The sequence below is a fragment of the Diabrotica undecimpunctata genome, chromosome 6, assembly GCF_040954645.1.
Source record: "Diabrotica undecimpunctata isolate CICGRU chromosome 6, icDiaUnde3, whole genome shotgun sequence".
Classification (NCBI taxonomy): Eukaryota; Metazoa; Arthropoda; class Insecta; order Coleoptera; family Chrysomelidae; genus Diabrotica; species Diabrotica undecimpunctata.
Window position 1 is genome coordinate 90,647,511 of NC_092808.1, and position 24,660 is coordinate 90,672,170.

The 24,660-nt window shown below is 34.1% G+C and overlaps 1 protein-coding gene across 2 annotated transcripts in view; it reads left to right on the top strand.

The window, feature by feature from the left end:
• The window catches only part of LOC140443549 (uncharacterized), a 68,126-nt gene that overhangs the window by 31,914 nt on the left and 11,552 nt on the right, over positions 1 to 24,660 (top strand). For both annotated transcript variants that reach the window (XM_072534866.1, XM_072534867.1), the window contains exons 3-4: positions 14,416 to 14,608; positions 18,865 to 19,013. In XM_072534866.1, the coding sequence (XP_072390967.1) occupies positions 14,416 to 14,608; positions 18,865 to 19,013 (342 nt within the window). The remainder of the gene's footprint in view (positions 1 to 14,415; positions 14,609 to 18,864; positions 19,014 to 24,660) is intronic.

The following is a 24,660-nucleotide window of genomic DNA, read 5'->3' on the forward strand; positions in this document are numbered from 1 at the left end:
AATGCACTCTACTCTACCGGTAGAGGACCCCAAAATAGATGAAACATTGCAAACAATTAACAGATTGAAGAACGGAAAAGCTCCAGGCTCTGACAATATACTTGCTGAATTCCTTAAGTACGGAGGAGAAACTCTACATAGACAAATACACAAACTAATAACACTTATATGGAACGAAGAGAAAATACCAACAAAATGGCACGAAAGTGTAATAATCCCCATCCATAAAAAGGGAGACAAAACCAAGTGCTCTAATTATAGAGGCATCTCCCTACTAAATACGGCATATAAAATCTTATCAAACATCCTATTAAGTAGGCTGACACCTTTTGTAGAAAATTTCATGGGGGAATACCAAGCCGGTTTCAGAAAACATAGATCGATCATAGATCAGATCTTTACTCTAAGACAGCTGCTTGAAAAAGGATGGGAATTCAATAGAACTATCCATAATCTCTTCATAGATTTCCGGCAAGTGTACGACAGCATTAAAAGGGATCATATGTGGAATGCAATGGCAGAACTTTCAGTTCCAAAAAAACTTATCCAGCTTGTTAAGTTATGTGTGAATAGCTGTAGATCCAGAGTACGGATAGGTAACGAACTCTCAGAATCTTTCGAGATAGGCGGTGGCCTGAAACAAGGGGATGCACTGTCACCTCTCCTCTTTAATATCATCCTGGAGAAAGTAGTAAGAGCAGCACACCTTGAAAACAGAATTGCTGACAGTGGACGGACCAAAATTACTACTAGCATACGCAGATGACATTGACATTGTGGGAAACACTGTCACCAATGTGAAGGAGACTTTTAATAAATTGGAGGTAGAGGCAAAGAAATCTGGTTTAAGGGTAAACGAAGAGAAAACCAAATACATGTGCATCAACAGACAAAAGGGACGAGATAGAATAGGGCAAAATGTGACAATAGACCAATATAACTTTGAAAGAGTGGAGAGTTTTAAATATCTCGGAGCAACAATCACTGCAGATAACGATATCGCGGAAGAGATTAAAGGAAGAATTCAGGCAGCAAACAGATGTATGTACAGCCTCCACAATACTATTAAATGTAAAAGCCTAACACGAACATCAAAGATTAGAATATATAAAACTGTGATTAGACCGGTGCTCATGTATGGGTGTGAGACGTGGACCCTGACCAAAGAAACTGAAAGACAACTTAGATGTTTTGAGAGGAAAATCCTCAGAAGAATCTTTGGGCCTTATCATGACATTAATAGCAACCAATACCGAATGAGAAAAAATGCTGAGGTCAAGCAGATGTATAGAGCGAGCGATATAGTCCAAGAGATTAAATCCCAACGTCTTAGATGGGCTGGCCATGTCCATAGACTCTCTAATAACCGCCTTGCCAAATTAATATGGGAGGAAGCCCCTACAGGAAGAAGACCCTTAGGACGTCCACGAATGCGATGGCGATACAATATATGGTCAGATCTAAGAACAATGGGGCTGCCCACTGACCCAACTATTATGGACGACAATTCAAGATGGAAGCAAGGTGTGCAGTCAGCCAAAACCCACCCCGGGTATTAGTGCTACGAGAAGAATATGTTTTCTTGTCTCAGGGTTCCTACTTGAGTTCAAAAAATACCTTTATCTTCAATAGTGTTCAATAAGAAAAGGAGAGGAGTAAATAAAAAACAAACTCAAATTTGTGCAATACAATTAAAATATAATAGTAAAGTAAACCTTTTTAAAACTGTTCATACAACTAATGAAATCTCTTAGAAATAAATGTTTCCCAAATTATATAGCTTTCACATATAAAATTACAATAGGAAAATAAGTCCCATCTATTGTCTCGTCTCAATAAATTTTTCTTTACACTTTATGAAAATGATTCACGTAATTAATTCTATCGCAAAACTCCTTTCCTGGTTCTGCTTATAAAAACAGTCCTGTCGATCAAAAAAACGTCCGGACTCACGTTTCTATCTCCTTTTGGGATTCTGAGGAAAGAGGAATGAGTCTGAAGCGTCTTTGCCATTCCTTGATGTTCTTATTCAGAAAAACTTACCTCACAGTTTTCCTATTCCGTGTACCGGAAACCCACTCATACAAACCGATATCTTAATGCCCAGTCACATCATCACCCTGTCCAACTCAACCGACGAATCCATAACCGTATTTACGAACATTCTATATCTGTCAAACATTCCGATACTACTTCAGCCCTAGCCCAACATCATATTCAAACAGGCTACAAAATAGATTTCGAAAAAGCAAAATCCATCGCCCCCATCTGCTCCTTAAAATCGAGAATCATTCGTGAAGCTATCGAAATCGAAAAAGGGCCTAACAGCTTAAACACGCGCGATAATGCGAAACGATTGCCGGCAACATGGCGACCCCTGCTTCAGCGACCTTCCGCCCACACCGCTCAGGCCACGTCAGTTCAGTCCACGTCAGCGCATACCGTTCCCGCGCATACAGCGAGTAAAAAAGCAGCCACACAGGGTAAGACCGGTTGTCACTCGACACTGAGGAGTAGGCAGATTGAGATCTCAGTGCCGAGAGACAGTTCTTGCAATATAGAACACGATACTGGTACGTCTCTAGTGAGGGGAGTAGGCAGATTGAGACCCCGAACTCGAACCGAACCGTATCACTCTTGATAATGGCTCCAAGTGCCGAAACGTCGAATAATAAATTCTCAACGCGGTTCTTCCCGAGAACTAAGTTGTATGGCTGTCAAATATTCAACTGTGACAGTGAATTATATAGCTGTCTCTAGAAAGATTTCATGTCCGTGAAATAAGTGCCAATTTTTGACAATCTTTCAGATCTTAGATCAAAGTTTATAAATCACATTTTTTCCTTGAATTGATGCCTTGACATAGTTTTAGAAACCTCTATTTTTCCTGATATGCACATACGGAATATATGCGATTAGATTGAGCAATGAGTTTTGGCCTACGTACCCGCTTTGATGTGACATAATGTTATGATCACAAAACAGTTTCGAAACCATGCTTTTCTAAACAACAGGAGTTAAAATAAAAATAATATGTAGCTTCACAATATTTTTATAACAATTGTATGAACATTGTCCGCGTCAGTAAATGCCGCGTGGGTCAACTGACCCGGCGGCCGCGGTTTTAGGTAAATTAATGCTTATTCATTATATGGTTTTACAATGAAATCATTTGTATTATTGATTACATTGAACTATTTTATTCAAAAATTGAATTTTAAAATAGGTCAGTGTCAATAGATCTCCTTTTGTATTTCTGTTATTCATGGCGGCTTTTTAATTTAGAACAATTTATAAATTCATATCTAAATTTGATATATAAAACAAGTTTTCAAATAGGTATTATTATTAAACTTCACACTACAGTGTTCTCAGTGTCAGCTTACAAAGTATTAAAGTTGCACAACAATTAATGTGTTGATAGTAAATATATTTATTTACACGTGAAGAAATATTCACTCGTTACTAGTAGTAAAATCTAGAAGTTAGAGACCAGAAAGCTAGGGACAAAAAATATATAGACTTAAGATTTTCAAAATATGTCCCACTAAATAGTGACTGGAATCGTTGCCCACGCATTGAATTCTTGATCTTTGGGAACGTGAAGCCGTTGGGACTTAGGTCGGGGCTATACGATGGATGGTTTAACAATTCGATGCTTTGAAGCTTCAAAAACTCTATTTTTTGGACAGTGTGAGCACTTGCATTGTCCTGATGTAGGATGATTCGCCGTTGTATGTTGCTTTGCGAAGAACCGATCAATTTTGTTGTTTTTTCCTCATCGTGAAACACCCAGCGGATTAACGTTTATTTTCCGGTTTGTAGTAGTAAATCCAAGATTCATCGCCACTAACAATACTATAAACGTTTTTTGAGCTTTCTTTGTTGAACCGTTCTAATGTTTTTCGATACCAATTGACGCGAACGATTTTTTGCTCTTATGTGAGCAAATGAGGGAACTAACGGGAAACCAACTTCGCAACATCCAGTTCTTCATGTAGGATCGTTTGGATCGAGGTCTTTATAATGCCCAATTATGTCTCCATCTCCCGGTATGTTACACGGCGATCATCCTTAATTAGCTGACGAACCGCATCAATGTTTTGCTGTGTAACTGATTTTTGGGCCTGGTCTGGATTCGTCGCTGAGTCTGAGACTGTAGCGACCACCTTGAAATTCGCAATACCAGCGGGAAATAGTTGGTTGTTGTGTAAAATGTTCAGCTAAAATCCATTTTTCGACCGGATCATCATATGGGAGGAGATTCAAAGCTAATCCGAGAATTATCTCCTTCATATTTCCTCCTTCTATGATCTTCGACTTTATCCTCGTTAAATCCCTATAACAGAGAAGAACAAGTCTGCAGTACGACTGGAAATGAGCAGTCCTCAATACTTTATAGGAGACCTCGTCCATCATGTAGACTAGGATCTCGCAATCTTCCGATTGTTGTGTGATTGTTGGTGAGTAGTCTTCAAAGCATCAAAATGTCCTGATTTTGTTTCCTTAAACGGGTCCTGATAATTGCTTTATCAGCCTATTTCTCCGGGATTCTTATGAGGACCCAAGGGGTGCTTGGGAATATTATTGGGATTTACTACATTTAAGTCTGCTCGCTTTCGCAGTCCTTCCACTCTTTAGCACAGTTTACTCACAGAGTCCCTGCGCTAAACGTTGTTTTATGGAACTGCAGAAGTTGATTCTGACTTCAGATATAAGCCTTATTCTCTGCTTGTTCCAGTTTGTTGATGATCAGGTCTGCTTGAGGTTGATCTAGATGAGTATCAGGATGGTGTCTGTACGCCACCGCTATCCTGAATCCTGCGCGCGTATAAAGGTGTGTGCGCGCGTGTTGATGTGCGCGCATATGTGTGTTTGTGTGTGCGTGTGAGTGTGTGTGTGTGTGTGTTGTATGTTGTACCTTGAATACTTGATTTTTAGAGAAATAGTTTTAGAATTTATCTGAGTTAAATTATTAAAGAAGAAAATATTCATTCATCACATTTAAGTAGTTATAAATTTAAAAATCCTTGACGCAGCTACAATTTAATGCAACAATCAGTTGATAATTTTACTGATATATTATGAAAATTAAAAAGTAACTTGTTACACTATAAATAAACACGTTATTATTATCAATTTTATGATAGCAATAGGAATGGAAGATTTTGATTTTATGTATATTATTTTCTTTGTTTATTAATAGAATCAGAGACAGTATATGGAGCTTAATATAATGCCTTTGTAAGATGATTTTTTATTAATCGGGAATGTTTATTATCTTTTTTTTTCAAATAAATTACTTAACATAGTAACTTTCACAAGACAGTTTATTTTTAATATGCCATTTTATATTTAATTTTAAACGTGAGAGAAAATGTATGAATTCAAAAAAGAAAAATAGGAAGGTTACGTAAACAAAAAAATACTAGAAGAAATGGATGAAAAAACACAAAAAAAAAGAAATACGCTTCTTCTACCAAGAAGTTACAAAGACTGAAAAGAAAGATAGATAGATAGATAGATAGATAGAAAGAAGTATATCACAGTTTCAATAAATACATGAAAAAGAAGACGGAACGCTAACGAGTGAAAAAGAACCAGTTATGAGTATAGAAGAAATACACTTTGGGGAACTAATAAACGGACAAAATATGCAGGGTAATAGAAATACGCAGTGAAGAAGATAACAATAACAAGAAGATAAGAATAATTAATAACATAAGGTATGCTGATGACACTGTGATTCTAGCAAGTAGCATGGAGGAACTGAGTTGCCTAATGAGTAAGATACAAAAAACAGGTGCACAATACGGACTCAGACTAAATATCACAAAAACCAAATGAATGTTAGTAAGCAAAACCCAACAACCACCACAGCAACTGATATTAGACAATGAAAGAATTGAACACGTGGATTCGTACATCTACTTGGGAACAACAGTTAACTCAAATTAACTCAAGCGAAGGAAATACGTATAAGAGTAGAAAAGGCAAGAGCATCATTCACTAGCATGAAGCAAATTTTCACCTCTAAAAGCCTCACCCTACCTCTCAAAATTCGACTTCTGAAATGTTATGTATTCCCGGTTCTGTTATATGGAATGGAGGCGTGGACAATGACCGCAACATTGATGAAAAAAGTAGAGGCCTTCGAAATGTGGGCTTACCGACGTATACTACGTATATCCTGGACTGAGCACGTGACCAACGAATAAAGAAAAGAAAGTTGGAATACTTGGGTCACGTTATGAGACATAATAAATATAGAGTACTACATCTGATCGTTCAAGGGAAAATAGACAGCAGATGGGGTCCAGGGAGGAGAAGACACTCGTGGCTCCAAAACTTGCGGCAATGGTTCGGATTGTCATCTGCTGAACTATTCAGATCTGCCGTAAACAAAATCAGAATAGCCATGTTGATTGCCAACGTTCGGAACGGACAAGGCACATGAAGAAGAAGAAGTGAAGAAGAGATTAAGAATTTAAGACTTAAAAGTAACAAAAGGCAACAAATCGAAATAGCAACAGAATGGGGGCGTACTCGGGGCTTATTTCAATTTATACCGTTGTTTTTAATTGTTGATTATGCGCGTCCACTGGATTTTTAAGCCGTTGCGCGCATCGCTATGCTGCGTCCCTATATAGGATTTTGTAATTTATTATGAACAGTTTTTTAATAACTAATTTATTTATTTATTAAATTAATTATTGTAAAGGTAGCTAATTAAGTACGTCCTTCAACCATCGCAATATAATTAGCGTATTATTATTTTCTTATTTTTTTTTAATATCATCGACACAAAATACTTATAAATTTTTAACAATTAAAACACAACAGTCTGGATTGAATTAAGCCCCGATTAATCTTTGGAATCTTGAAATTGAATTTTTTAAATTTGGCAATTTCAAAAATAATAATTTTTATAGGAAGTTTCGAGCATCGAAAATGCGTATTTTCGCACTTTTCATATTTTATATCGATTACAACTCGAAAAGTATCAACTTTAGAGAAAAATTGTAAGAGCCCTTTTTTTGTTTGTGATGACACAAAAAACCTAAAAAAAGGTGATTTTTGGAATGTTTTTAAACAGTTTCTGTCCAAAAATTTCGACCGACACCTTCCCGATTTGTTTAAAGGCGGCATTTTGAACAGAAATCCGCAAAGAAACCGAATTTCAACATTTTTCTTACGAGGGCGGTCTCACAACCTGGACTATATGAAATATTACTACTACTACAAATGAAAAGTTATTACTATAAATATTTACATTTACATGGATGTGAAAACAGGTTTTTAAAAATGTGTAATGTTAGCAAATAAATTCAAGGTAATGGCTGAAAAAATATTAAAGGTACAACGCAACGTATACGCTTAAAAATTGAAAAGTTGTTTGCATAGTAGGAAGGATGACTATGATTAAGTCGGAATTATTATTAGCTATTACGTAATAAATACTAAGTAGCCTGCAATACGTAGGTGTATTACTAATAACGAATATAGATTTTTTGGTAATAACCACTGCAAAAATATATGAAATTTTAGTACACTAATGCTCGTACTGGTTCGTGATTAAAAGACCAATCGATACATACAAATTGATAACTGGATTGACTTATTGAATTAATTTCATATTCCTTATCTGAACAATGTTCGGATAAGGAACAATTGGTTCATATGTTCAGTGAACATATGAACTAATTGTTATGCTATAAGACAGAGTGCGACAAACCTCTGGCTTTCTTTGATTACGTCTAAACTATGGAATATATAAAAAATGTTTCAACATAACTGATGTCGTCAGTGTTTAATCGCATAGTGGGTAACTCCATTTTATAAAATTTTACAGGAGAGCGAAAAAACTAATTTAAATGATTAAACTTGTTACCGATTGGCAGGAAATTAGTTTTTACGACTACTAGTCAAGATAGAATTTAAATGTTTTATTTTTGGTTTTTAGATGAAATATTGTTTTTGTTTTAAATAAAATTGGAAATACGCTTTTTGCGAACTAATATTTTGAAACCAAAATGGAAATAGGCATTTTTTTTTTAAGAAAGTTTATTTATTTTTTTAATGCAACTAAACCAGTAACATAAGGATTATACATCGGTAATTGTAACAGAAAAATGAATGCTTAAAAAGATTTAAAATCAGGGAATATAAAATGAAATAAGCGCAAGGCTAATTATGAGTTAACTGATCATAAAATAAATTGTAGTCCTGTTACTTTTCTTCAGTTGTTGCAAATGCTCATATTTTTCTTTCTTAATGGGAATTCTACCTCCATATGATGCAGGTAAAGAGTAAATCTAAAAATTTTAGATTTGCAGGTAATCTGATAGAGAAAGGTTTCCATTCCAATTCAGAATGTATAATTTTGTAAAATATATTTTTGTTTGTATATTTAATCGCTTTTTTAGGTTAACTACCTGGGGATCTCCTACTTTTTTCCAGGTCGTATTGATGAGATAAAATTTATATTACCTTCAATGTTTTTAAAAAAATCATGCAATAAGTACTCTACTCTGCAGGGATTTTTTAAACATGCGTTTTTGCATATTATTGCATAGTCAGCAGGTACATTAATTGTGGATTTTCGATTTAATCTTTCTACCGTAGAATGCATGCTATCTGCCTCCATCTGGGTATGACCTTTCTCGAGATACTTTTGTATTATAGTTAAATATTTTTCTATTGCTAAGTTGAAGAGGGCCTTTGCTAACAGAGAATTTCTGTTTTGAGCAGCGCAACCATCGCTATACAAAATACAATTAGTTTTTTATCACGAGCGTTGACCTCTACTTTCTTTTTGATGAAATTTACTATTATGGTTTCAAACTCATTAGCTGTTACCCGACCCTCTGTTTCGTTCCACAAAAAACATTCACCTTATTATGATTGAAATTATGTACGATAAGTTTTATTTTGTAATAGAGGGAGCTCACATTGGACTTTGAACAGAGTACCACAGATTGCAGATCAATTGTAAAAACTTCATTATCTGATTCTTTATTAGTATTCTTTTCTTGACGTGCTTCGTTTTTCAGCAGAATGGGAAAATTGTACTCATCTTGCGAAGTAATATTTGTTTCAAAAGCTACACAAACATTGCACTTATCCTTTTTAGGCTGGTATAAAGATAAATTTTAAAATCAACATTTATTACATTACCAAAAAACCTAATGCTACTGAATGTAATGACCACCGTATAATTAGTCTAATGAGTCACACACTAAAAATATTCTTAAAAATTATCCGTTTAAGAATTTTCAGAAAAGTGGAACAAGACATCACTGAAACCCAATTTGGATTTAGGAATGCCATGGGTGCACGAGAGGCATTATTTGGATTTAACGTCCTTAAACCAACCACTCTATGTTTGTTTTATTGATTACAATAAGGCGTTCGATAAGGTACGACACAACCGTCTTATACAGTTACTTAAAGATAACCACATTGACAAAAAAGACTTAAGAATAATAACTCATCTCTACTTTAACCAAACAAAAAAGTCAGAGTAGGCAAAGAACTTTCGGAGGAAGTAGAAATAAAAAGAGGCGTAAGGCAAGGTTGCATACTCTCGCCCTTATTGCTCAATCTATATTCGGAAGAAATATCAGATATGCCGATGATACTATACTTTTATACTAATTGCACAGAATATACAAGATTTACAGACATCTACAGACTATTTGCCCTGCAAATTTGGGTAATTTGTCGAACTAATTTGTTGTTTTTTATTGCTTCTCTGCTTTTCGGCTGCTTTTCAACTTGCTTATTATCTCTAACTTTTTCTGGCCCACTTCTTTATACAATTTCTCCAATAGAGAGTGTATTTAAAAACATCTTTTTGCATACTCGTGTTCTATTATGTTCAGCGTTTAAATAAAACTCGGTCGATGTTTGCCTTCTAGATATTTCCCGTTTTTCCCTTCGTCTCTCTGTAGGTTTCACTATTACTAATGTATTCACAAAAGTTTTTTTCTCACCCCAAATTTTTCTCCAAAAGTTGTCGAATATTTCGTGTCTAGCCTTGTCAGAAATATAACCACATTTCAATTTTGTCTTGTCGTCCCTACTTAACTTGCAATTGCAACGAGGTTTCAAAGTTTTTGCCGCCTTTTCTATATTGTAATTCCATGAATAATTTTCTCTTTTTCTTCTCTGACACTTAAGCACATTTTCTCTATTCTTCTAGTTCTCGTGTTTACTTCATTTGTTTTTGTCTGTTTTACTCCTTTTAGACCTTGAACGCTTCGTTGATTCTTTTGGATTCAATGTACTGTTGTTCGGATAGTTTTCTTTGCATCCTTCATTACTCATAAATTCTTCAAAACCACTACCTATCTCTTCTTCCATAATTATGAAGTCTGGGTCTTTGGACGTTTCATTGTCTTGGTAGTTGGTTTTTTGCATGCACGAGATGCCTTCTTCTGATCTATCTGTGCCATTAGTTACCGAGTTCGTAATATTAAAATCACCCAAAATCATTATGATGTACGGTTCTTCCTCACAAACATGATTGATAAGCATTTCTTCGGTTTCTTTTTATTTCTCTATATTTCTCGAGATCATCAATAATTGGACTGTTATTTGCCTACATACTGTTTGATTACACGGCAATAACATTGTCGATGGTATTTTGTTTCATGGATGAAGCAAGAGAAAGAGTAAAGTTGTCTAAATCAAGCTCTTTTACTTGAAAAGGGTCCTTTTTTTCAGTGTCGTCTAACTTTGACGACACTCGTAGAAGGTTTAAAATCCCGTTTGATCTTTTAGCCATTTGTGTAACAAAAATATAATGTGCAGTCTTATTTTACTTTTTACTTTAATATAAAAAAAAAGAAACTAACTTTACACAGAATTTTTTTATTTAACTAGATTTCAACGAAAATCATTCCATAATAACTACGGGAGCATTAAAATATAAATAAATTTGAAAGAGAACAATTACTGATTTTTAAAATAGGTATGCATATTATTAAATGCTCAATATGTACAAATAAAAATTAAAATTGTTTAATAACAGTAAAAAGTAGTTATATTTATTGTGGAAATATTCGTATCTCCGTCTTGTGTTACCTTTTCAGTTTGGCGTATAGTGCGTATCTACAAACGTAAATAAATAGTGTTTTATATTAGTCATTTTTAAACTTTTTTCGATTATTGCATAAATAATAATAAAAAATAGATTTACCTTTCTTATGATATATAAAACAACACCTAGAGTTTAAGCAAAAATTGAGGATTTTTACGATAAAGTTCAAGAACAACTACTGACTTGCGTCAACCAATGCAAATGGCGAGAGATAAGCATTCTGCTTGTCAACAATTTGAAGCATTCTGCTTGTCAACGATTTGATGCATGGAGTTAGGCAATTTTCTGTGACGGCTTTTATTGCGAAACGGTAAATGCTGTGGAGATGGGTATTTTTTAGGCTATAGATATGGTATCGTCACAGAATAATAAACAACCAGAATGCCCACTCTGCTTGAAAAAATAAGTATGCGTATCTCGTTCACGTAGACGGAATCAACCATGTTTTAAACGGAACCAGTACGGTTCAGTGACATTTTATCTGGTGTGCATAGAAAAATTAACCCGGTTTAATTTATTTACGGCAACTATAGACATAATATGCACTATTTTATTCGTACTTTTAGTTGAAGGATAGATTAAATTATTTCAAATGTACTAAAGTATTAATCTCTAAAAATCCAAATTACAGTTCTGTCGTAGCTTGTCACAAATATCTCAATTCGAATCTATGTTTCCGTCTAAAATATGGCGATCTGACAAACTTTAAAGGCGGCATCTGAGAGTGGGCATTCTGATTGTTATTTATTTACGAGTTACGCACTACGCGAATTATACTAACGATGTATAACAAAGACGTCTATAATTTAAAATGATTTCCGATTATACAGGCTCAGTCAGAACAATGGAATAAACCAAAGTTGTTTTTGACGTGACAACGTCTTAAATTAGGTTGTGGCTCGGAGTCACTCATGAAAAAGTGTAACGCCCGCTCACGTCTGTTACGATGAGTCACCGAACGAGAGAGAGGCCCGCCGGACCGGCGAATGCCTTGCGTCTCTCTCCCACTCAAACATGATCGGTCCGCTGCGCGCGCAGCACTAGAGAATTAGGCGCGTTGAATCGGTGCGTGCCGATTCCTTCGATTTCCTTGACTTTCGCAAGACACATTACAGCAGAAACACTTCCTTTCATTTCATATTTCTCCTATCATCGTCCTATCCTCAACAAAATCACTCAAATAGAAATTAGTTAAGTTTAAGTTTACATGTACAATGTTTTAGTAAACAAAATATATTTCTATAGTTAAAATTTGTGCAATTCTTATTTTCATTCAATTCCTTGTTCCTATTGTGCAATTTAATAATATTCATATCAATAAATATTCTACCGAGAAAAAGACGTTGTCACGTAAAATCTTCGCCCGTAAAACCGACTTTACAGGCAACCGATTTTTTTTTAATTGGAACACCCTGTATATTAAACCATTTTTGAGTATAAAGAGTTTGTATAGACCTAAAGTTATTAATTTTTGAAATATTTACACTTCTATTGAAGTCAAAAATTTTCCAGTGTAGTGTCATTTTTAAATAATTTAATATCTTGGACTATACAGTGTGATAACTATTGACTAATACAAAATTTTCTCATGTTTTAAAATGGAACACCCTATACATTAGTATTGTATTGTGTACAAAATATTACAACCTTTTTTTTAGTACCATGTTTTACATACCTAGTTTCGTTTTGCAGATATTTAGAGAAGCACTATAGATTTTATGCTTTTGCAGATTTCTTATTGAAACATTGTGTGTTCCTACTCAAATATAACAAACAAACATTATAAAAATTATAATCTAATTTTATACACATAAATCAAAATATAAAAAATTAGCAAAAAAACGTATGCTATTAAAAATTAGTTGAATTTAGTAACTAATTATGTTAGTTACTTAACATAATATTTACCTAATCTATAAGCTATATTCATAAATACATTATTAACTATTTTAATGAATTTTCAAATAGTTCTCCAATATGTTCAAGACACAGTAGTATACGGTTGATGTACCTAAAAAAATAGTCTATACCACCGTATCCGATCCAACTGTCACTTGCACACAAGCACAACATGCTTTTTTGCACAACTAGGTGCTTGAAAAAGGCAAATATAAACGAAGAGCTTCCCGTAATACACTAGGATACACTTTGAAATATTTTAACTAAAATGAAGGTTTGTCCATTATATCAAAGTTGGATTTGGGAGAGGAATAATTTGCAAAACATCTTCTTGAAGTGATTCAGGCAGTGAATTTTAGTGTGTTAACATGGAATTGGTCAATTGACATTCTGAAAATACTATCGTCACAAGTGTTTGGAAAGTATTTCTGGAACTCTTTAAGGCTCTCCAAGTGGTTTGATATTTGGATTTTCAAACTTGATCCTTCATAAATGTCCTTGAAGCGTGTTTCTTCTGAGATTAACTCTACTTTAGGGAAACTCGAAGAATTGCAGGGTTTGCTGATATTTTACGCCTCCAAAGTTGCAATTTCTTAATATACATATTGATCGCATCACGATGAGTAACTATATTTGAATCTCCACTTGGCTTGTCGATGTATATCATAATGTATCCCAGTCACATCAGCATACTAGCATAGCTCTTACCAATTCTACAAATCCTGAGCGAGAACCAAGCATTGAAGGCGCGCCATCCTTACATACACCTCAAGCATGTCCTCAAGACATGTCCTCAAGCCCCCCAGTTTGGGAACCCCTACCCAAGATAATGCATACAAATTTTTTAGTTGGTAATTTGATTGTCTCACCTCATTATTAACCCATTTATTACATTTGGTTTAGACTTTTTATTTATAATGGAGAAGTTTATATCAAAATAATACATCAAAATATTTACAAAAGTATTAAAAACAATATTTGTGTCTAAAATACCATATATTTGATTCCAGTCCTCTCTGGATATGTCATTTATAAATTTATTTATAGTAAGTAATATCAATAAAATCATTAAATTTTTTTTTGATAGAAAACAGTTGACTCACCTGTCCCAAAATCAAACTCAGTCAATACTGTTCGATGACCGGACACATTATTGTCGTTGACAAGTTAAAATAACAGTCTTCTTTTTTTGCATATATTTTAAAATAACAATATTATTAATATTACAACAATCGTAATCAGAACATAGTTAAACATAGTTAAATTAGTTAAAGAGTGTTTCAAAACTAAAAAAAAATTAAAATTTTACCATAATTATGACGGTTTACTAGGCCGGCTATCTTAAATATGGCTTTTTAATGTTAATGTTATTGTATGTACACTAAACATACATAATCTTAATTTTTTTTAAGGTTCCTACCAACCCAGTAATGAATTAATGCTTAGATTTTACGCATATTTTAAACAAGCAACAAACGGAACATGCGCAGGATCGCGCCCCGCTTTTTGGGATATTGTAGGAAGAGCAAAGTATGACGCTTGGAAGAGCCTTGGCGATATGCCTAAGCAAGAGGCAATGACAAAATATGTCGATGAATTACATTCGTAAGTAGCAAAACTGTTAATTTCAATAAAATGTCATTGACTCTCTGATAATCTTGGCAAAAATTGTAACTATTTACAATTTTTAATATTTAAAATGTTTAACAACCTTATTTTCGAAAATGGCTAGGTTTAAATAATACATTTTCGCATGTACTCATACGAGACAGTTCCTACAGATAAGTGTCCTTTTTGCTTGAACGAATTTTGCCTTTGTTGTATTGTGGTTCATATGTGGTCACGTTTCATCGATAGTCAAATAGGTTTTACCATTAATATTTAATCACTCCAATTTTCGTTAAATTAATACAAAAGTCATGTTTTCTACCTGACTATTAAATAGTTAGAATCATTTTTCTCTCATGAAGTTAGGAATGCACGAGAGACGTCACGTCCCGCGGTATGGGACGGGTCACGGGACGGGACAGCGATCTTTGCTGCGGGACGGGACTAATGATTTGTCCTTATAAATAAAATGTTCTAATAAAAACTACACATTTATTGTTATCGGAAAAATTTGGTAATTAAAGTTATACAAGTAAGTATCTGCAATATGTTTGCAACGTAAAAATATTTATAGAAATTAAAAGGTTTTTTGTTTTAACAATTTATATTCATAAAACATAATTAATACATTTAGAATAACAGAAAATTTTAAAATGTTTTCAAAAATTTCTTTTAATTTATTGCGAAGCACGCCTGGTATGCAATTTTTTTTTATTTAGGTCCTCATAATAAACCGTCCCCCGACATTACGGTGATACCACGAGATGATGATACCTTATTTATATATAAATGTGAATAAAAAGAATTTTTTTCCCGACTTTCTTCTGTGTCTGTAATTTAAAATTAATACCATTCGGAATCCAAAACGCAGAATGGGATTTACCAAAAAAAAAAATAGCAGGTTTCTTAAAAAACTGCAAAAAAGTTACAGATTTAGAAGGAGAAAAGTATGTCACTCTTTCCAGTGTGGTCATGTAAATAAATTTATTACTCGACTACCTCGACAAAAAAACATTAGAAATTAATACTGACCAAAACAATAACGACGAATTCAATTTGAAAAACTCTTTTATAGCAGCACGAAATAAGATTATCCAATACTACAATAAAACAAATTGAGTATACTGTATTTCTTTGGTAATCGATGCCCGCCACAAATGGAATACTTTCGATTTATCGGAATGGGGTCGTTCCTTGAGACAAGAAAGAGAGACAAAACTCAGAGAATTATATAAAAAATATGAAAAAAAAAGAGCCTTAAGCTGGAAGCAACCAGGAAGTTGGATCTTTTTCTGGGTCCTCTAGTGACGAGCACCATCTCAAAATGCTGTCACTGTGCAAGAAAAGGATGCGCCTTGCCGACGAACTGATCAATTCCAGCTACATCCGTCCCAGTAGAAAGACTCTTCTCCAGAGTTGACTTGACGATGAGAAAACAAAAAAGCTGACTCAGCGAGGATTCGCTAACAATACTAAATAAATACTATTACAACCCGTCTTCCTTGTTGAACCACGCCGATTATCATTGCGCCGAGCTTTCGACATCTCATTTGATGTCTTTTTCAGTGCTTCCGATGCCTCAGTCTCCCAAGCCCCGAGACACTACTACATTTATCACTAACTAATGCATTACTGCTACTGAGGATAGAAGACGGTTCATTCACATTCGATGGTGACGTGGTTTGGTGTAGGTTGGCGTGGAGGTTAGCGTGGGGATTGGCGCGGGGGTTGGCGCGAACATTTCTGTCAGTATGGCGTGTGAAGCGGATGATATTTACTTTATGAGAGGTCTCCATGTCAAATTTAACCGTATGCGGTCATCTCTTTTATTGAGACAGTTTGGCCTTGGGTTCTGGAGTTTTCAAAATAAATTTTATGACCTGTATGAAGATGGTGTTGACCTAGAGCTGAAATTGAATCGAAATTGCGAAAAGAAATGGAATGTTCATAAATCCTATTTTGGATTCTACAATTTGTTTGGCCTATATAGGATCGGGGGCAGTCTGCACAAAGAATTTCATAAACTTCATGTTGTTCATTTGGAATGTTGTCTTTGGTCGGACAAGAGATGAAAGTTTTTGTTGAGGGGTAAATATTGTTTTCCTCTTGATTTAAGAATTTTGTCGATTTTGTCAGTCACATCTTTGACGTAAGGAAGAAAAGCTTTCGTATGATGAGGGTCTGAGTCTTTGGGTTGAGATTGAGTGGGGATTGATGTCTGTGGATGCTCCTATTGATATAATTTTCACGGTAACCGTTTTGGATGAGGGCATCCAAAACGGTTACCTATTGATAGGCATCCTATTGATGTTTTAAACTAGAAAGCTCAGCGGGTGAACTTGCATCATCGAAAAGGCGTTTTGATCTGGAGACAAGGGTATTAATGACTGAATTAATTTGTGAAGGTGGATGCTGAGTGTTGGCATGCTAGTAACGATTGGTATGGGTGGGTTTTCGATAAACAAAGTGATGGAAACCTTTGGATTGGTTTTTCTTTATGATCCAAAACGTCCAGAAACTCTAGGGATGCATCAGTTTCTACCTCCCTCGTGAATTGGATACTAGGATGTATACCATTCAGATGGGTTTGAAGAGACACCAAAGAATCACTGCTATGGATCAAATGAAGAATGTATCTTCAACATATCGTAGCCAACATGTGGGTTTAAGCATTGTATATAGTGCTTGAGTCTCAAAATCTTCCATAAAGATATTGACAATTATTGGGGATAGTGGGGCACCCATAGTGCCCATTGGGGCACCATTTATTTGACTATAGAATTGATTTTGGAAGATGAAATAAGTGTTGGACATACAATGTTTAATGAGAGATAAGTGGTCTTGCTGGATAATGTATTTAGTTTTTATAATGTTTAGTTCCTATCCTGACAATTGAAAGCTGCGCAGTCAGTATTGATTTGCTTTACTAAATAACCTATACTACTTTACAAAACTTATGAAATGAACAAAAATAAATTTATAAATTTAGTTAATTACTGTTCCGTTTCAAAACTTTGTATCTATTATTTTTCTCAAATTTTAATAAACCGCTTAACTTTTAATTTCTTTTAATTCTAAAATTTGCCCAGATACTCTCTTGTCAATTCGCTAGCTAACTCCTCCCTTGGATCTGCTCCCCAAAACGTATCGCCATCTCACGTCCTAACCAAAATTCTTATCATGTCTTGTAGCCCAAAGTTTCTCTCGATGTAATGATAATTTATCGGTACTTACAAATGCAGTTTGGATTAACTTCTGCACTGCTGCCATTCAGCATACATGGAATCGCTATTGCTACCACTTTTCCAAACACTTTCAAAAACAAATTTACATTTTTACTCACACAACTTAATATTTTTCTACCGTTGAGATTTATCGGCATTCATTCTCTTTTTTACTTCAGATGTTACTCTTTTTACGAATAGGAACAGACTGTTTTTTCCTCTGCTTTCAAAATCCTATCAAACATACAACTTCTCTCTCTCCATTTTCAACCGATGATCTTTTAATATTTCAAAGAAACACACAGAATTCCCAGTTTATACGAAATCCATCAATATTTTCTTGTTTTCGATGCACACCCAACAATAGAATCTGCATATATTAAATTTCTAAACTTTCCCATGTTTGACAAGACAATAGCTGAATACGGTTAATCGCTGTTCAAATCTATACAAGTAATACAAGCCTTGTATTGTTTACTTGCCGCTCTTGTCAAATTGCCTTTTTTTATTTTCTTTTTGAGCTCTTAACATTCTAGTGATGAATGGTGTAGTACTTTTCGTCTTTCTTCGATTAATAATGGGTATTAGAGCTGAGCTTTGAATTTATTGCAACTTTTGTTTGTGAGCATATCTTCTAAACCAGAATCTTCAGGTCCTTTGTTATTTTTTCTTTTGTCTAATTTATTTCTATCTGCTCCATTTTTTCTGTTGGGCTAAGTCTTGTGTGGAGATACTGTGACCAATAAAAGATTAATTTTATTTCTGAATTACCCAGGAAATAGGCTAGTACTGTGGTGCCCAACATAATCAAGTGTTTAATTAATTTATAATATTTTTTCAGAAAAAACAAACAATTTGAAATCTCGGAAAAATTCATTCGTAATATTAAAACTTGGTTCAGAGAAAACAGAAAAGGATGTGGTTTTACTGGAGATCTTTTCTTTATCTATTTTTTTTTCTACATTTATTTTAGTTCATCAGTTTATTCATGATTAGTTATCGCAAATTTTAAAAATCTTCTTATTTCAGGATAGTAGAAACTATGAGCTATTCAGATAAGGTAGCTAATTTCCTAGAAGCTCCTACCAATGAATTAGATGCAATAAATTTTGACGACTTGGAGTTAATTGCTGGAGATGTTATCGAAAGAGTTAGATCACAACCTAATTCACCTTTAGGTAAGCTAAAATTAATTATGTGACATAAATTTTATGAATTGTTTCAAATAATTTTTCTTGTCGCATAAAAAATGCCACATTAAAATAACATAAAAACGTACATAACGGAATAAATGGTAATAATTTGCAATACGCTATAAGAATATAAATCTTATTTGTAGTGTCACAATTCAAAATTTTTGTTTTGCAACTTTTTGTATTATCAGGTAATTAAAAGGTCTACTTAGATTCAGCGTTCTAGCGGAATTATTCACTATAGGATCAATAGTATAAAATAGCAGCATGAAGTTTTTTATATCTATAGGTACTTACTATAGCTAATTAATGAACAATTATCTCTACACAATTAGTATAATATGTATGAACAAAGTCTCGTTTATATATCCTTGACTTACGCAAAATACTATACGGGGTATATTAAAAAAGCTGATCGTTTATTTTTCTCGAAAAAAAAAAAAATGTTTTTTCATCAATACATATTTTGTTACCCTTAAGGTGATCTCCATTAGATATAATGAACTTATACTAGGAATATAATTACCTACCTAGATCAGTCATGGGCAGACTACACTCGATCTCTATTTGCTAAAGGTGACGATAATGAACCAACATCATAAGTGAGGACTAACGAAGAAATAAATATTGAGGTGCAAGAGGTAAAGGAAGCCATAAGGAAATTAAAAAATAGAAAATCATTGAAAAGACAAAATTCGAACGAACTCCTAAAGGACGGAGTACTAAATCTGATTAAGATACTATTAAAATTAATCCAAAAAATAATAGAACAAAACAAACCAGCGCAAGAATGGATATCAAGCATCCTAATACCGTTCGTTCTAATAATAAAAAGGCGAATAAATCAGACCTGGAAAACTACAGAGAAATCAACCTATTAAACACAACACTAAAACTAAACCAAATTTATAACAAATAAACTGAATGAAATTATCCGAAAAACAACAAAGTTTTAGATCGGGAAGATCATACACTGACGGCATATTTATAATGAGGCAACTGCAAGAGAAATCATTAGAATAAAACAAAACGGCTTGCTTCGTGAACCTGAAGAAAGTATTTGACAGCAATTGACACTTATTGTGCGCAGTAGGGATACCTCTAAGAATAATCAAAACGATCGAAAATATATACTAGAACAACACAATAAAATTAAAAGTAAAAGAAGAACTAATCGAGCCAACTGAGGCTGGCAATGGGATAAGACAGGTGGATTCTCTGAGCTCTCTATTTTTCAGTCTGATAATGGATGAAATAATAAAAAGGATACCAAATGGGAGAAAAACAACTTAAAATAATCTGCTATCCAGACGAGGCAATACTAATCACTCAACGGGAAGATACTTTACAATATATCCTTCGCCAGTTTAAAATAACGGCCAGAAAATTTATCATGATAATTTCACCAAAAAAGACAAAATACGTGGTAACAGCAAATCTACTAAGATGTAAATTGTAGATGAAGGGACATATAGTAGAACAAGTCATGGACTTATCAGGGCATCACACTATAGTTACGGAAAGCTCGAAAGAGACGTAGAAAATCAAGTGAATAGACAAAACAGAGCCGCAGGATGCCTGAATTAAACAATATGAAGGAATAAAAATATTGTAAAAGAAATGAACGGCAAAATTTACAAAACAGTTATCAGACTATTAATACAATAGGCGGTAGAAACACGAACCGACAGAAATAACAAAATGAATACTAGAAATAGCAGACATGAAAACCATTAGAGAAATTGGTGGTAAGATACTATGGAACAGAGCTAGAAGTACAGATTTACAACAAATATGCAAAATGGAACGATCATATAAGCAGAATAAGAACAAATAGAGTAGTAAAGACGACGAGAAACAGTTCCCCATTAGAAAGACGATCAGTGGGATGACCACGAAAACGCTGCGACGACAACGTTTACTGGAGGCGTATTGAAAAACAGATAGGGTCATGTCTATATAAAAAGAAAAAAAAAATAAGAAGAATTACTGTATTTATTGTAAATTGTTCGTTACACTATTTTTCTTTACTTTATCTTTTGCCGTCAACACGATGGTCAATTTTTATACAATTCTTCTAACAGTCCCGATCGTAACTTTCAACATTTTTTTATTTCTCCGAAAATCAGTACGTTCACAAGAAGAGTCGTAACATGTCCAAATCGTACGATCTCGGTGGTCATTTCACATCACCTTCTCGTTAGATGACAATGCCTTCAAATCGCTCGCGCAGAATTTCTAGTAGCATGAGTTGTATGGAATAGCACCGTCCTGTTGAAACCACTTGTAGTTGGTGTTCATCTCGTCCAATTCAATCAAGTAAACGAAGTTGGTAATCATCGACCTATAAAGCTCGACGTTGACGTTGATGGTCTGGACAACGTTTTTCTAAAATAAATATGGACCGATGGCGCCGCTAGCACAAAATCCACACCATCAGTGACTTTTTCGTGAGGCATTGGACGCTCTTGGATCTCATCTGGATTGGTATCGTCCTAAATTCTACAATTCTGTTTGTTGACGTATCCACGTTTGTTGAGCGATGAGGCCCAAAAATGGGCCACAAAAACAAAATAAAAAGATTAGTTCTATATGAATACTTATTTAAATAAATAAATACTGCTTCTTGTGGTGTTAATTTATTTTCAGAAAGCTGCTTACTGGAACAATGGTTCTGTCATACATTAATGTTGAACGTGAATGTTTCTTATGTGATGTTGGAGTTACTTATGAATTTACAGGATAGAACTACAAAACGAAGCAACCATTATTAGTTTAAGGAATATTTGAAACGTTGCTGTCCTTGACTTAGCGAATATATTGCAGAATTCACAAAAAATTATAATTATAAATTTTAGAATTAGAGAATAAGCACAAGAACATTTATTACAATATAAATGATAAATTACTAAAACATATACGTGCAAATACGAAAACCACTTCAGTATAAGTTAAGTTTAAGTAAAAAATAAAAGTATGAAAGTATTTGTCAAAAAAGAAAAATAAATATTTGTGAAGAAGCTGATCCCAAGGTTGACTTAAATTACTAAAAGTACGATATTTTAACCAGTTAAATAACACAAATCATAATAATTCACCCAATTAACAGAAAGTCACAAGGTCAAGGAGAACTTAATACCATTTCTGCTAAATTACTTAAAGATTTTTTATTTTTTCGTATGCCAATAAATAGTTTCAATGAATTATCTTCTTCTTCTTCCTTTTTATAAGCAATTCTGCTTGTTCATTGGCGGATTAATACCTCTATGGAAGATTTCACTCCATCTTTTGCACGGTCGCCCGATACTTCTTTTGCCGATGGGTGACTTATCTCTCGTTATTTTGACGACACGGGTCTCCTCCATTCCGTTTATGTGGTTATTCCATTTTTTTTTCTATTCTGTCTCCATTCATTTATAAACTGTAGGTTACATTTTCTTGTAATATCTTCACTTCTCTTTCGATCTCTCAGCGTGTTTCCTGTAATTTTTATCAGTACTCTCATCTCTGCCGTTTCCAGTAGCCTTTGCGTTGTGGTTGGGTCGGGTCTTACTTCTGAGACATATGTCATTATTGATCTTACACTGACTATATAAATTCTTGACCTCAGTATTAATGTGTCTGTTTCGCCATATAGTGCTATTAAGGCATCCTGCAGTCTATTTGCTTTTTGTACTTGATCTCTCACTTCTTTGTCCAGATCTCCATAACCGGACAGTGTATTTCCCAGGTATTTTATTTCCATTACTTGTTCAATACTGATGCCACCAATTTCTATTTTACATCTGGTTGGTTCTTTGCTGACTACTATTGTTTTAGTTTTCTGAGATGAGATTGTCATATTAAATTATTTTGCTCTTATGTTAAATCTGTGGACCAATCTTTGCAGACTATCTTCATCTTGGGCTATCAATATTGCGTCGCCTGCGTAACAGTATTTTGATTTCTTTGTTTCCCATTATGTATCCTCTTCCTTTGTTAACGCTTTTGATGATTTCATCCATGATTAAATTGAAGAGCATGGCTGCCTATTTCTATAGGTTTTGTAAGTTGTCCATCTATTCTGACTTCCATTTTGTTGTTTTGGTAGATGTTTTCGATAGTTTTTATAATTTTTAGGGGAACTTCTCTATTATACAGAAGATGGATTACATCTTTGAGTCTTAATCTGTCAAACGCTTTCTTTAGGTCATTCAGACACAGAAATGCTGTTCTATTATACTCTAGTGATTTCTCAGTAATTTGCTTTATAATGAATATTGCATCTGTAGACGATCTTCCATTACGATCTTTGAGTCTGACTCTGTCAAACACTTTCTGTAGGTCAATCAGACACAGAAATGCTGGTCTATTATACTCTAGTGATTTTTCAGTAATTTGCTTTATAACGAATATTACATCTGTACACGACCTTCCCCTGTTGTGGAAAACCCTGTTGTTTTCGTATTGGAGTCAATGAATTATATAGTTTATTAAGGCATGATAGCATCTTGCAGTATCCCCCGCTGTTTACAATTCATATCGAGCAAATAAAGTTGTTGTATCTAGTTTTGGCATAGCTTGCTTCCTGGGTGGAAACTTTTTAAAACTTTGTATGTAGCGTAGAAAGAAATGATCTATCTCATCTACTGTTCTTTCTTTCATTTGCGTGTTTTTAATTTTAAGGTATTCTAGTATGTTCTCACTGTCATTCGGTTGTTCCTCATTAACTCCAATTAAAATTACAATCTATCAAAAAATAAAGAATAATAAGTAATTTGTTTGTTTACTTAGCGTGTAGGAGCCTCGTTCAGTGGAGACTTCCTTTTCTTTATTTAGCAACTGTAAATGTTACTGATTTATTATTAATAGTTTAATTAAAAAGTATGTAAGTTAAAAGCAATAAAATAATAAAACACAATCACAACTACATATCACATAATTAAGGCAGAATTTAAAATACAGTTGGTTTTACTTAAACATTAAATCTGTTTGGTAGATCATTTGGTTTAAAACGTTTCAGCCTATGCACTTCATTATTGTCATCGAATAACCGCTTCACGAGTACATTGGGATACATTTTTATCCGTTTCCAATATTTGACTCTGTAAACTTGTTACAACTTCTTTTACCAAAGGGATTTCCAGATATTTTTCTATAGAGCATGTAACATACCATGGAGCATTTACTATAGACCTTAACATTTATTCTGGAAGCGTTGGAGGATTGCAAGATTAGAATTGCTAGCGGTGCCCCGTATTTGAATAGCATATGTCCATATGAGCTTAAGGGTCGCCTTGTATATAAGCAGTTTGTTATCCAATGTTAATTTAGAGTTTCGACCAACCAGTACATGTATCTAAATTTAGTGCCCAGTTGTTTTCTTTTGGTAAAGATGTGCTTCTGACAGGTTAGTCGTTTGTTCAGATGGATACCTAAGTATTTTGTGCCGTTTGCCTTACCCAATTGCTTACCATTGAGTGTGACTGGAGGGCTAAAAAAATTGCGAATTAGGGTAAATGAGATCAAGTAACATGTAACCTTCACAATGAAACGAGGTTGTCACTTAAATCATATAATAAACGTCTTTCTTGAACTAAAATTTTTCTGTTTACAACATGGCAGAGTTCTCACGTTCTTTGTCTTTCTGTGA